This window comes from Schistocerca piceifrons, chromosome 1 (assembly GCF_021461385.2).
Source record: "Schistocerca piceifrons isolate TAMUIC-IGC-003096 chromosome 1, iqSchPice1.1, whole genome shotgun sequence".
Taxonomy (NCBI): domain Eukaryota; kingdom Metazoa; phylum Arthropoda; class Insecta; order Orthoptera; family Acrididae; genus Schistocerca; species Schistocerca piceifrons.
The window spans coordinates 236,540,286-236,553,512 of record NC_060138.1 but is presented as its reverse complement, the minus strand read 5'-3'; the positions used below and the strand labels follow the sequence as shown (position 1 = coordinate 236,553,512).

The 13,227-nt window shown below is 39.9% G+C and overlaps 1 protein-coding gene across 2 annotated transcripts in view; it reads right to left on the bottom strand.

The window, feature by feature from the left end:
- The window catches only part of LOC124788174 (probable ATP-dependent RNA helicase DHX34), a 195,445-nt gene extending 183,106 nt beyond the window's left edge, over window positions 1–12,339 (bottom strand). Inside the window, exons 1-2 of one of the 2 annotated variants that reach the window (XM_047255331.1) lie at window positions 11,852–12,339; window positions 1,306–1,543 (exon numbers count right to left, since the gene is read on the bottom strand). In XM_047255331.1, the coding sequence (XP_047111287.1) occupies window positions 1,306–1,543; window positions 11,852–12,119 (506 nt within the window). In that variant the 5' untranslated portion in view covers window positions 12,120–12,339. The remainder of the gene's footprint in view (window positions 1–1,305; window positions 1,544–11,851) is intronic. The other variant, XM_047255340.1, reaches the window with a different exon arrangement.
- Between the last annotated feature and the right edge of the window lie 888 nt (window positions 12,340–13,227).

The following is a 13,227-nucleotide window of genomic DNA, read 5'->3' as shown; positions in this document are numbered from 1 at the left end:
ATGAAGTGGCAAATCTCTTCCCTTTGTGGTCCTCTGTGAGGAATCTGGGTACCCACCGAGAACACAGTTTCTTAAAGTTTAGGTTTTCAGACACAATTTTGTACAAAACCGATCTTGAAACTTGTGGAAATTCCAAAGAAAGAGTGGAAATTGTGAATCTTCTGTCCTCACGAATCTTTGTTTCGACTGCAGCCACCAAATCATCAGTGATCACAGAGGGCCGGCCTGAGCGTGCTTCATCATGGACGTTTTGACGACCATTTTTAAACTCTCTAACCCATTGACGCACTTTACCTTCACTCATTGCATTCAAGCCATAAACTTCTGTTAACTGACGATGAATTTCTGCACCTGATAGGCTTCTCGCGGTCAAAAAACGTATCACTGACCGTATCTCACACGTGGCGGGCGATTCAATAATCGTAAACATTATAAAGCAGCACAGCGATGCGTACACGTCAGCTACAGAGCTGCAACTTGCATCAGTGTGAACGGGAAGGATGCCGGCAAGTGGCGCGGTGGCTTGTTGCGGCGTCCGCGCGAACTATGGGACTATACGCGCGAACGGCCCTTACTTAAAAAACAACCCTCGTATTTCTACAATGGCTTACATCAGTTTACAGCTTGAACATTTAGCTATTTTTCGAACATAACCACCATTTCTGTCAATGCATTTTTGTAGACGCTGTGGCAGTTTTTGTATGCCATGTCATACCATCTCGCCACCATGCTGTTGGGAAAGTTATGAACCTGGGTGGTTCTGTGATGTATGGGGTGTATTCTTGTACAATGAATTGGGCCCAATTTGCGTTACCTTGAACACCAATCAGAATGTTTAAATAAACATTCTTTGTGATCAAATGTTTCCCTTTCGTCTACATTTTCATGATAAGATGCTGCAGATGTCAAGGCTGCGATCATGGTTTCCTTGTTTGACGAACACCCAGGCACACTGTCCACCTTGACTGGCCTGCTAAATCACCCAGCCTTAATCCTGTAGAAAATGCTTCAGACTATTCAGAATAGTTGGTGAATTGCAGCAATCAACATCCAAATGATCTCGTAGCCCTATGGGATCAAACGAACTTCAACCTCAAGAAACTTATGGACTCTTTTTTTTTTTCACTGAACTGAGGCCATCATAAAGGTTCAAACCAGTGTTAATGCAGTATCAGGGTGATGTCTCTAGGTATGATTAATTCTTTGTCCAGTACACTTATGATTTACAGAGATGTGATTTATACCAGAACATGGTAGCCTTTTAAATAAAGAAAGAATAGTGTTTTAAAGGTAACTGTCTACTACCTGTATTGTGCCACAGGCAAATTCTTCTGTGATTGTCGCAACTTGTAAAGTTTTGCAAATGTCTCCTTCTGTTTGAAGTCCAGATACAGCAACAGAATATTCTGAAACTGTACCATATTTTCTTGTGTAAGCTGTCTATCATGTACCATTTCCATCTCCAGAACTTGCTTCCTCAGTTTCGGAGACAGTGAAAGACACACACAGTGGAACTTGTTGAAATCATTCCGATTGCCAGAACCTGTACATACACACAATAAATAAGTTCTCAGTGGGTGAAATAACTTTCCACCAAACACAACTAAAATTAAAAACACATTAGCATGTCAACACAATAGTAACATACTGACAAGTGACACAAACAAGGTATACTGAACACTGAAATACTGGCACACCTGAAGACCATGATACCAGCCATCGGCTTTGTCCCACGACATCATCAAGATGGTGGACTCCCCTATTTCGAGTGTACACAATATGGTGAGCATGACATCACTAATGACAAGCTCAAGTGCACACAGATGATGTGAGAAATATTTAACTACAGAAATAAAACAAAACTAATGAGGCAATTGTAGAAACTAGGGGTTTTTGGGTGGGCACAAACTAAATATATGACAATTATAATAACAGAGACATACAAGAACAAATGCTAACACACAGATCAAGCAAACTAAATACTCATAAATCAACAAAACCACAATTAAGAAGCCTGAGATAAAAAGAACTGGCATGAGAAACAGTCCTTGGCTTATATAGCTCAAACGAATTTCATGACATACAAACCCACACATAGTACCAGAACCTGGTACCAGAAATTTTATTTGACCTATAAAGCTCAAGCAAAATCCATGATATCATAAGACCACACAGAATTTGACAAATCCAGTATCTAACACTTCACTTGAACCACAGAGCTAAAGTGGAGTCCACGGTACGGTACCACAAAACTAAAGCTAGCTCAAATAACTAAAATCAAAAACCTAATCTCAACAGTGGACATAAAACAAACCCCACAATGCCTATCAATCACAGTCCAACATAATTACCCACAACTAACAACACAACACATTCATAAAAAAAAAAAAAAAAAAAAAAAAAAAAAAAAAAAAAAAAAAAAAAAAAAAAATAAAAATTAAAAAAAAACCTGAATTAACAGTAATTTATACAGACAGGAAACACACAATTATGCATGTAAACGTGTATACCACACTTAATACAGTTCAAAACAAATCATAAAACCATAATTACCAACCAAAGTGAGTATACACATAAATCTAACAATCTAGTAGTTAGCAATAATAATGTCATCAATACAGTCTCAATACACTGTGCCACCATGAGATTACACAACATAACACAGACACAGTACAGGTCAAAGCACATGGATGGTATTGCTAAATATGGTTGCTCCAAAAATGTTATCATTCCTGAGGAATAATCTTTAACTCAACCGAACCTACCAATGCCAGATACAGGCTTCAGCCTACAATGTAGAGATGGCATGTGGCATTATATGTGAACAAACAGAAAGAGAACAGAACACTGACAATATTTGTTTTGTGTCAGTATTAATTGGTTGGATGTAGGCTGTGATGGTAGAATGATCTGCAGAACAGCCCAAAGTCTACATTAGGTCTGAAGGTGCCAGTTTGGCTGTGAGTTGATGAAACTTTAGATGTGGTAACACACTGATCTGTAACATAGTTACATATCTAGCTTATGCTAAAAGTTGAGAGTTCGGATGTGAATTGTTGAAGTAGTATCAAATGCTTCAGATGGTCCCAGTCTTCTTAAGGCATTGTATTTCATCAAATAAAAAGAAAACACAGGTAACACACAAAATCTCCTGACAATGAAAGGCAACTAAAATCTCAGAAATAATTGTTAGTGATCAATATGCAATAAACTACTACTGAAAATACATACAAGAAAAAACATAAGTTGCAGCTTGAAGAGAAAAATTAAGATGTCATCTTAAACACAGACAGTTATACCAATACATTGAGTAATAAACAAAAAATCTTTTAAGGATGGATACTAAGTAGGCCAACCACTTGAAGTGGAATGAGTACAGAAAGATGATGATAATAATAAACAGAATGTCATCAGAACCTTATGCTATCTGAGTCCTGTTATCAGTGTGTAGCTATATGTCCCTTGTACTTACATACACTGAAGTGAAAGAAATCAAGGGATACCTCTCAATATTGCGTCAGACATCCTTTTGACCAGCACAGTGCAGCAGCTCTATGCAGCATGGACTCAACAAGTTGTTGAAAGTCCATTGCAGAAATACTGAGTCGTGCTGCCTCTGCAGCCATCAATAATTGTGAAAGTGTTGCCGGTGCAGGATTTTGCGCATGAACAGACTTCTTGGTGCAGGATTTTGTGCGTGAACAGACTCCTTGATTATGTTCCATAAATGTTCTGTGGGATTCATGTTGGGAAATCTGTGTGGCCAAATCATTCGCTTGAACAGTAAAGAATGTTCTTCAGCCTTCCACAAATAACTGTGGCCCAGTGACGCAACGCATTTTTGTTTACGAACATAATGTCCATCAATGGCTGCAAATGGTCTCCAAGTAGCTGAACGTGACCATTTCTGGTTAATGATAGGTTCAGCTGGACCAGAGAACCCAGTCCACTCCATGTACACAGCCCACACCAATATGGAGCCACCACCAGCTTGCATAGTGCCTTGTTGACAACTTGGATCCATGGCTTCATGGATCTGCACCACACACAAACTCTGTGGAAATCAGGACTCATCTGGCCACACCGTGATTTTTCTGTCATCTAGACTCCAACCGACATCGTTATGAGCCCAGGAGAGATGCTGCAACAGCAAAGGCACTCACGTCAGTCTGCTGCTGTAGCCCATTAATGCCAAATTTTGTCGCGCTGTCCAAACAGGTATGTTCAAATGCTACATGTGGTTATTTCATGCATTGTTTGATGTCTGTTAGCATTGACAAGTTTACGCAAACACCACCGTATTGTCAATGGTGAGAAGTAACTCCTGACATTTGGTTTTCTCTTGACACTGTGGCTCTTGGAATAGTGAATTCCCTAACAATTTCCAAAATGAAATGTCCCATGCGTCTAGCTCCAGCTAGCACTCCGCATTCAAAGTCTGTTAATTCTTGTTTTGTGCCCATAATCATGTTGGAAACCTTTTCACATGAATCATATGAGCGCAAATGACAGCTCTGCCATTTTAACCTTGTGTTGTTGTTGTTGTTATGGTCTTCAGTCCTAAGACTGGTTTGATGCAGCTCTCCATGCTACTCTATCCTGTGCAAGCTTCTTCATCTCCCAGTACCTACTGCAACCTACATCCTTCTGAATCTGCTTGGTCTCCCTCTACGATTTTTACCCTCCACGCTGCCCTCCAATACTAAATTGGTGGTCCCTTGACGCCTCAGAACATGTCCTACCAACCGATCCCTTCTTCTGGTCAAGTTGTGCCACAAACTTCTCTTCTCCCCAATCCTATTCAATACTTCCTCATTAGTTATGTGATCTACCCATCTAATCTTCAGCATTCTTCTGTAGCACCACATTTTGAAAGCTTCTATTCTCTTCTTGTCCAAACTAATTATCGTCCATGTTTCACTTCCATACATGGCTACACTCCATACGAATACTTTCAGAAATGACTTCCTGACACTTAAATCTATACTCGATGTTAACAAATTTCTCTTCTTCAGAAACGCTTTCCTTGCCATTGCCAGTCTACATTTCATATCCTCTCTACTTCGACCATCATCAGTTATTTTGCTCCCCAAATAGCAAAACTCCTTCATTTCCTAATCTAATTCCCTCAGCATCACCCGACTTAATTAGACTGCATTCCATTATCCTTGTTTTGCTTTTGTTGATATTCATCTTATATCCTCCTTTCAAGACCCTATCCATTCCGTTCAACTGCTCTTCCAAGTCCTTTGCTGTCTCTGACAGAATTACAATGTCATCGGCGAACCTCAAAGTTTTTATTTCTTCTCCATGGATTTTAATACCTACTCCAAATTTTTCTTTTGTTTCCTTCACTGCTTGCTCAATTTACAGATTGAATAACATCGGGGAGAGACTACAACCCTGTCTCACTCCCTTCCCAACCACTGCTTCCCTTTCATGCCCCTAGACTCTTATAACTGCCATCTGGTTTCTGTACAAATTTTAAATAGCCTTTCGCTCCCTGTATTTTACCCCTGCCACCTTCAGAATTTGAAAGAGAGCATTCCAGTCAACATTGTCAAAAGCTTTCTCTAAGTCTACAAATGCTAGAAACGTAGGTTTGCCCTTCCTTAATGTAGCTTCTAAGATAAGTCGTAGGGTCAGTATTGCCTCACGTGTTCCAACATTTCTACGGAATCCAAACTGATCTTCCCCGAGGTCGGCTTCTACAATTTTTTCCTTTCGTCTGTAAAGAATTCGCGTTAGTATTTTGCAGCTGTGACTTATTAAACTGATAGTTCGGTAATTTTCCCATCTGTCGACACCTGCTTTCTTTGGGATTGGAATTATTATATTCTTCTTGAAGTCTGAGGGTATTTTGCCTGTTTCATACATCTTGCTCACCAGATGGCAGAGTTTTGTCAGGACTGGCTCTCCCACGGCCGTCAGTAGTTCCAATGGAATGTTGTCTACTCCGGGGGCCTTGTTTCGACTTAGGTCTTTCAGTACTCTGTCAAACTCTTCACGCAGTATCGTATCTCCCATTTCATCTTCATCTACATCCCCTTCCATTTCCATAATATTGTCCTCAAGTACATCGGCCTTGTATAGACCCTCTATATACTCCTTCCACCTTTCTACTTTCCCCTCTTTGCTTAGAACTGGGTTTCCATCTGAGCTCTTGATATTCATACAAGTGGTTCTCTTATCTCCAAAGGTCTCTTTAATTTTCCTGTAGGCAGTATCTATCTTACCCCTAGTTAGATAAGCCTCTACATCCTTACATTTGTCCTCTAGCCATCCCTGCTTAGCCATTTTGTACTTCCTGTCGATCTCATTTTTGAGACGTTTGTATTCCTGTTTGCCTGCTTCATTTACTGCATTTTTATATTTTCTCCTTTCATCAACTAAATTCAATATTTCTTCTGTTACCCAAGGATTTCTACTAGACCTCGTCTTTTTACCTACTTGATCCTCTGCTGCCTTCACTACTTCATCCCTAAAAGCTACCCATTCTTCTTCTACTGTATTTCTTTCCCCCATTCCTGTCAATTGTTCCCTCATGCTCTCCCTGAAACTCTGTACAACCTCTGGTTCTTTCATTTTATCCAGGTCCCATCTCCTTAAATTCCCACCTTTTTGCAGTTTCTTCAGTTTTAATCTACAGGTCATAACCAATAGATTGTGGTCAGAGTCCACATCTGCCCCTGGAAATGTCTTACAATTTAAAACCTGGTTCCTAAATCTCTGTCTTATCATTATATGATCTATCTGAAACCTGTCAGTATCTCCAGGCTTCTTCCATGTATACAGCCTCCTTTTATGATTCTTGAACCAAGTGTTAGCTATGATTAAGTTGTGCTCTGTGCAAAATTCTACCAGGCGGCTTCCTCTTTCATTTCTTAGCCCCAATCTATATTCACCTACTACGTTTCCTTCTCTCCCTTTTCCTACTACCGAATTCCAGTCACCCATGACTATTACATTTTCGTCACCCTTCACTATCTGAATAATTTCTTTTATTTCATCATACATTTCTTCAATTTCTTGGTCATCTGCAGAGCTAGTTGGCATATAAACTTGTACTACTGTAGTAGATGTGGGCTTTGTATCCATCTTGGCCACAATAATGCGTTCACTATGCTGTTTGTAGTAGCTTACCCGCATTCCTATTTATTATTAAACCTACTCCTGCATTACCCCTACTTGATTTTGTGTTTATAACCCTGTAGTCACCTGAGCAGAAGTCTTGTTCCTCCTGCCACCGAACTTCACTAATTCCCACTATATCTAACTTTAACCTATCCATTTCCCTATTTTAAATTTTCTAACCTACCTGCCCGATTAAGGGATCTGACATTCCACGCTCCGATCCGTAGAACACCAGTTTTCTTTCTCCTGATAACAACATCCTCTTGAGTAGTCCCCGCCCGGAGATCCGAATGGGGGACTATTTTACCTCCGGAATATTTTACCCAAGAGGACGCCATCATAATTTAATCATACAGTAAAGCTGCATGCCCTCGGGAAAAATTACGGCTGTAGTTTCCCATTGCTTTCAGCCGTTCGCAGTACCAGCACAGCCAGGCCATTTTGGTTATTGTCACAACGCCAGATCAGTCAATCATCCAGACTGTTGCCCTTGCAACTACTGAAAAGGCTGCTGCCCCTCTTCAGGAACCACACGTTTGTCTGCGTTAGTATGCGATACTATCGTCATTGGTATATGTCCAAATCGATATCCCATGACTTTTGTACCTCAGTGTACTATTTCTAAGTACACCCAGTTCTTAGTTACAGATTTGTTTTTTGGGTTCAAATGTCAAATGGACACAATTTTCAAACAATAAAAAAGAGTACGCCTACTAGCTAAAAACAACACACAGACTCATAGTAAAAATATTTGGCAATGCTAATTCCACCATCTGAGTGTATTTACCAATTTTTTATGCAGATTTAAGGAAAATATTAATTCACTGATAGAATTATTCACTGTCATGGAACAAGAGTGAAATTATTAAGAATGACTAAATGAAAACTCTAAATAGTATTTTCTTCCAGAAACTGAAACAGTATAATTAATTGCTCAGTGAGATCAAAGAGGCATTTGAAACCAACAAACTTCACAATACAGTTACAGTATATCTCATAACTACTATGGGGTCAACTGAAAGTTGTGGTTCCACCCATTTGTTTTGAGCAGTTATGTAACTTTGTTGTACAGTGTGAAGTCATGGTGGTGTTGTGTTTTTGATTCTGGCCATGTTCGAAGATGGTGTATTGTAGGATTTGGTGGTGCTCTCTTGTATTGGATGTTTATACAGGGTGTTTCAAAAATGACCGGTATATTTGAAACGGCAATAAAAACTAAATGAGCAGCGATAGAAATACACCGTTTGTTGCAATATGCTTGGGACAACAGTACATTTTCAGGCAGACAAACTTTCGAAATTACAGTAGTTACAATTTTCAACAACAGATGGCACTGCAGTCTGGGAAACTCTATAGTACGATATTTTCCACATATCCACCATGCGTAGCAATAATATGGCATAGTCTCTGAATGAAATTACCCGAAACCTTTGACAACGTGTCTGGCGGAATGGCTTCACATGCAGATGAAATGTACTGCTTCAGCTGTTCAATTGATTCTGGATTCTGGCGGTACACCTGGTCTTTCAAGCGTCCCCACAGAAAGAAGTCACAGGGGTTCATGTCTGGCGAATAGGGAGGCCAATCCACGCCGCCTCCTGTATGTTTCGGATAGCCCAAAGCAATCACATGGTCATCTAAATATTCATTCAGGAAATTAAAGACGTCGGCCGTGCGATGTGGCCGGGCACCATCTTGCATAAACCACGAGGTGTTCGCAGTGTCGTCTAAGGCAGTTTGTACCGCCACAAATTCACGAAGAATGTCCAGATAGCGTGATGCAGTAATCGTTTCGGATCTGAAAAATGGGCCAATGATTCCTTTGGAAGAAATGGCGGCCCAGACCAGTACTTTTTGAGGATGCAGGGACGATGGGACTGCAACATGGGGCTTTTCGGTTCCCCATACGCGCCAGTTCTGTTTATTGACGAAGCCGTCCAGGTAAAAATAAGCTTCGTCAGTAAACAAAATGCTACCCACATGCATATCGCCGTCATCAATCCTGTGCACTATATCGTTAGCGAATGTCTCTCGTGCAGCAATGTAGCGGCGCTGAGGGGTTGCCGCGTTTGAATTTTGTATGGATAGAGGTGTAAACTCTGGCGCATGAGACGATACGTGGACATTGGCGTCATTTGGACCGCAGCTGCAACACGGCGAACGGAAACCCGAGGCCGCTGTTGGATCACCTGCTGCACTAGCTGCGCGTTGCCCTCTGTGGTTGCCGTACGCGGTCGCCCTACCTTTCCAGCACGTTCATCCGTCACGTTCCCAGTCCGTTGAAATTTTTCAAACAGATCCTTTATTGTATCGCTTTTCGGTCCTTTGGTTACATTAAACCTCCGTTGAAAACTTCGTCTTGTTGCAACAACACTGTGTTCTAGGCGGTGGAATTCCAACACCAGAAAAATCCTCTGTCCTAAGGAATAAACCATGTTGTCTACAGCACACTTGCACATTGTGAACAGCACACGCTTACAGCAGAAAGACGACGTACAGAGTGGCGCACCCACAGACTGCGTTGTCTTCTATATCTTTCACATCACTTGCAGCGCCATCTGTTGTTGAAAATTGTAACTACTGTAATTTCGAAAGTTTGTCCGCCTGAAAATGTACTGTTGTCCCAAGCATATTGCAACAAACGGTGTATTTCTATTGCTGCTCGTTTAGTTTTTATTGCCGTTTCAAATATACCGGTCATTTTTGAAACACCCTGTATTTTGAAGTTGTTTGTCAGTGAGTCATTAGCTGTTGTGAGTTGGGTGTGTCAGGCTGTTATTGGAAGAGTTTATATGGATTTGCTAGTGAGTTATTTTGATTTTGCGTATTGTGGCTGATGGAGTCATATTTGTGTTTAGAACTGTTGGTGCTATATGGTTCATGTTGTCACAGATTTAGCATTATTTTCCTTTTTCTGTCAGTGATTGATATGACACAGAAATTTGCAAGTAGGTCATTGCTTGTTCCAATGGGCACAGATATGCTGTACCCTATGCATTATATACAATAATAGCACAGTAATATATAATAATAACATAAAATAACATATATTAAGTTCCTACAGTAATTTGGACCAACTGCAGATGATTTTTTTCTTTTTCGTTCGTGTGTGCGTTAGTGTGTGTGTGTGTGTGTGTGTGTGTGTGTGTGTGTGTGTGTGTGTGTGTGTGTGTGTTAGACCAAATTATGCTACAGTGGTTTTGTGTGGTAGGTATTTTTTGTGGTTTTCTTTGTTTTTTATCATAATACGTATCCTATGTGTGTATATCTTTACAGTTCTTTGTGTATACTGATAGTCATGGCGAAGCAAGTTTTCATTTCAGGGTTTTAATGTTTAGTAATTATGCTGGGCTATGGTTGGTAGGTATTGAGGATATTGGTTCACCATTGTTGGTTAGGATATGTTTTTAATATTATGTGACGAGTTTTTGTTTACTGAACCTGGATTTCATTTTAGATAGATAGGGTAAATGAAGGTTTTGATAACAGATTTTATGATCTGTATGTGTTATATTTGGTTGTGTAAGGTTCATTTTAGCTGCCATACATGACAAGTAAAACTTACAGTATGGGGTTTTCAAGTCGTTTGTATGTTCACGGTACTGAGAGCTTTCTATGAGCTGTATAGGTCAAGCCCAATTTGCAGTACCAGGTTCTTGGGTTGGGTGTTGGCTTCTGGGTACTGAGGGCTTTGTTTGAGCTTTGAATGTCAAGTGAAATTTGTGATACTAGGTTTTTGAGTTGTCTATGGGTTAATGGTCTCGTCATCTTCGTTTTAGCTATATAGTTCAAGCAAATTTTACGATACAAATAGTTCTCGTTTTTGCATTTTCTGGTTGTGTTGAATGTTGACAATTTCATATGCTTGACTTTTGAGTTAATATTTGCCTTTGAACATGTAACGAGTGACGTCATGGTAGCTACACTGTATAAGCTCGAAATAGGGGCGAGAGTCATCTTGCTGATTTTATTGATCGAAGGTGACGGGTGAAATACCAACTTCTGGTTTATGTAGCTAAAACAGAGCAGGCATACATGGAAATGTTTTATATATCCATTCCATCATTCCTTGATATACTCCTACATTACATTGCATGCTACTGGATTTCAGATTGCAGTGGATAATATAATCTTCCAACATCTGTAGTATAAAGCAATATTGATTGGTATTTATTAAGACAGACATGTGTGCAATATAAGCAATAACCAGTGATTAAATGAGATATGAATGAACAGTATAACACCTGTTTGACATCATCAGCTACTTTGTTTGCAAGTATGTATATTTTGCAGTACACTTCTGACAATGCATAAGTCCTAGGGAAACTAAGACTATACGTAATTATGTGCGTTGACTTGTAACTATGTTTCATTGCTGTAATTTTAACTGACATGTCGAATATCATTGTAACATGACATATGGGTGATTAAACAACTAACTCAACAACTGGAATATAATACTATTTGCAGCTAAGCAGTAAATTATTTTTCTTGGGGGATCAAATGCACAAAATGGATAGTTATCAGACAACACAGCATTTGTTATTTTGTATTACGGTTGTGATTATTACATTGAACTGTTTAATATTTTGTAGTGAACCCATACGTCAGTCAGTAAGAGTGACGAGGCGAAGGACACAATCAACGTACACATCTAAGCAATCAACCTGATATACAGATCAACAAACGGAAAAACATATTTTCGTTCAAAACGTACCTACTTGCTCTGTGTTCCCACTCATTTTCTGTTTACTTCTGCGTTCAACATTTTCATACTTCTTTAGGAAATTCCAGAAGTCTTCTTTATACGAGTACTCCGAGTCGCTAAAGAAAATTCTGTCCAACAAGGAACGATGGGAAACAAAACTGAAGCTGTCTGAAACATTGTTCGTGTTATCATTTTTCCTTTCATGATAATCACTATGTCTTCGATCATAACTACAGGACGGGCGTTCCTCTGATGGACTGCGTCGCCTTCGTTTCATTTATTTTCGCTGTTAGTTTCAGGAATTAATGCAAATAGAAGTTTCAAACACTGCTGTAAAGAGGATACATCACCCCTCAGTAAGCTATTTAGCTACAAACAACATGCCACTGTGGCGCATTAACAATTACTATTATCCTTTTCTTGTTTTATTTTCACATTACTGGCATTTCGTTTTGTTGTCTGCTAGTACAACTTGTTAGTAAACAAGCGTAACAGCTCTAGCGTATACAAAGACAAAGATCTTAGTTGCAAGAATACGTCTTTTCCTGAGGAATAGCCTCCAAGACTCTCCTACACTTAGTTACTAGAAGAACTTTGCTATCAGCAACTGGGGCTATATAGTTTCCAGTCATACTTAGCAGATATGATACAAAGAGTAGACATAACAATCACATCAAATAAGAATAAACTTTTATCGAAAGGCCTATCAGAACTAAAGTTAGGTTCACACATGGAACTAATGTGGCGTCCCGGCTTGTGGCTTTCGATAGTGGCACCGTGAGCTACAGTTCACACTGGACGTCACAAATTCTACGTAACTGCGCAGCTTTCGACACGGTGTCAACTGACATGATATGGGCGGTTATTAATATTATTGTGCAGCTTATGGCGTTAGAGCTGTGATAAGAGTTAAAGGCTCCCCATGAACCATAGACCTTATCGTTGATAGAGAGGCTTGCGTGCCTCAGTGATACAGAGAGCCATACTGTAGGTGCAACCACAACGGAGAGGAATCTATTGAGAGGTCAGACAAACGTGTGGTTCCTGAAGAGGGACAACAGTCTAGATGATTGACTGATTTGGCCTTGTAACATTAATCAAAACGGCCTTGCTGTGCTGGTACTGCAAATGGCTGAAATCAAGGGGAAACTACAGGCATAAGTTTTCCCAAGGGCATGCGGCTTTACTGTATGGTAAAATGACGATGGTGTCCTCTTGGGTAAAATATTCCGGAGGTAAAATAGTCCCCCATTTAGATCTCTGGGTGGGGACTATTCAGGAAGATGTTGTTATCAGGAGAAAGAAAACTGGCGTTCCATGGATCGGAGCCTGGAATGACAGATCCCTTAATCACGCAGGTAGGTTAGAAAATTTAAAAAAGGGAG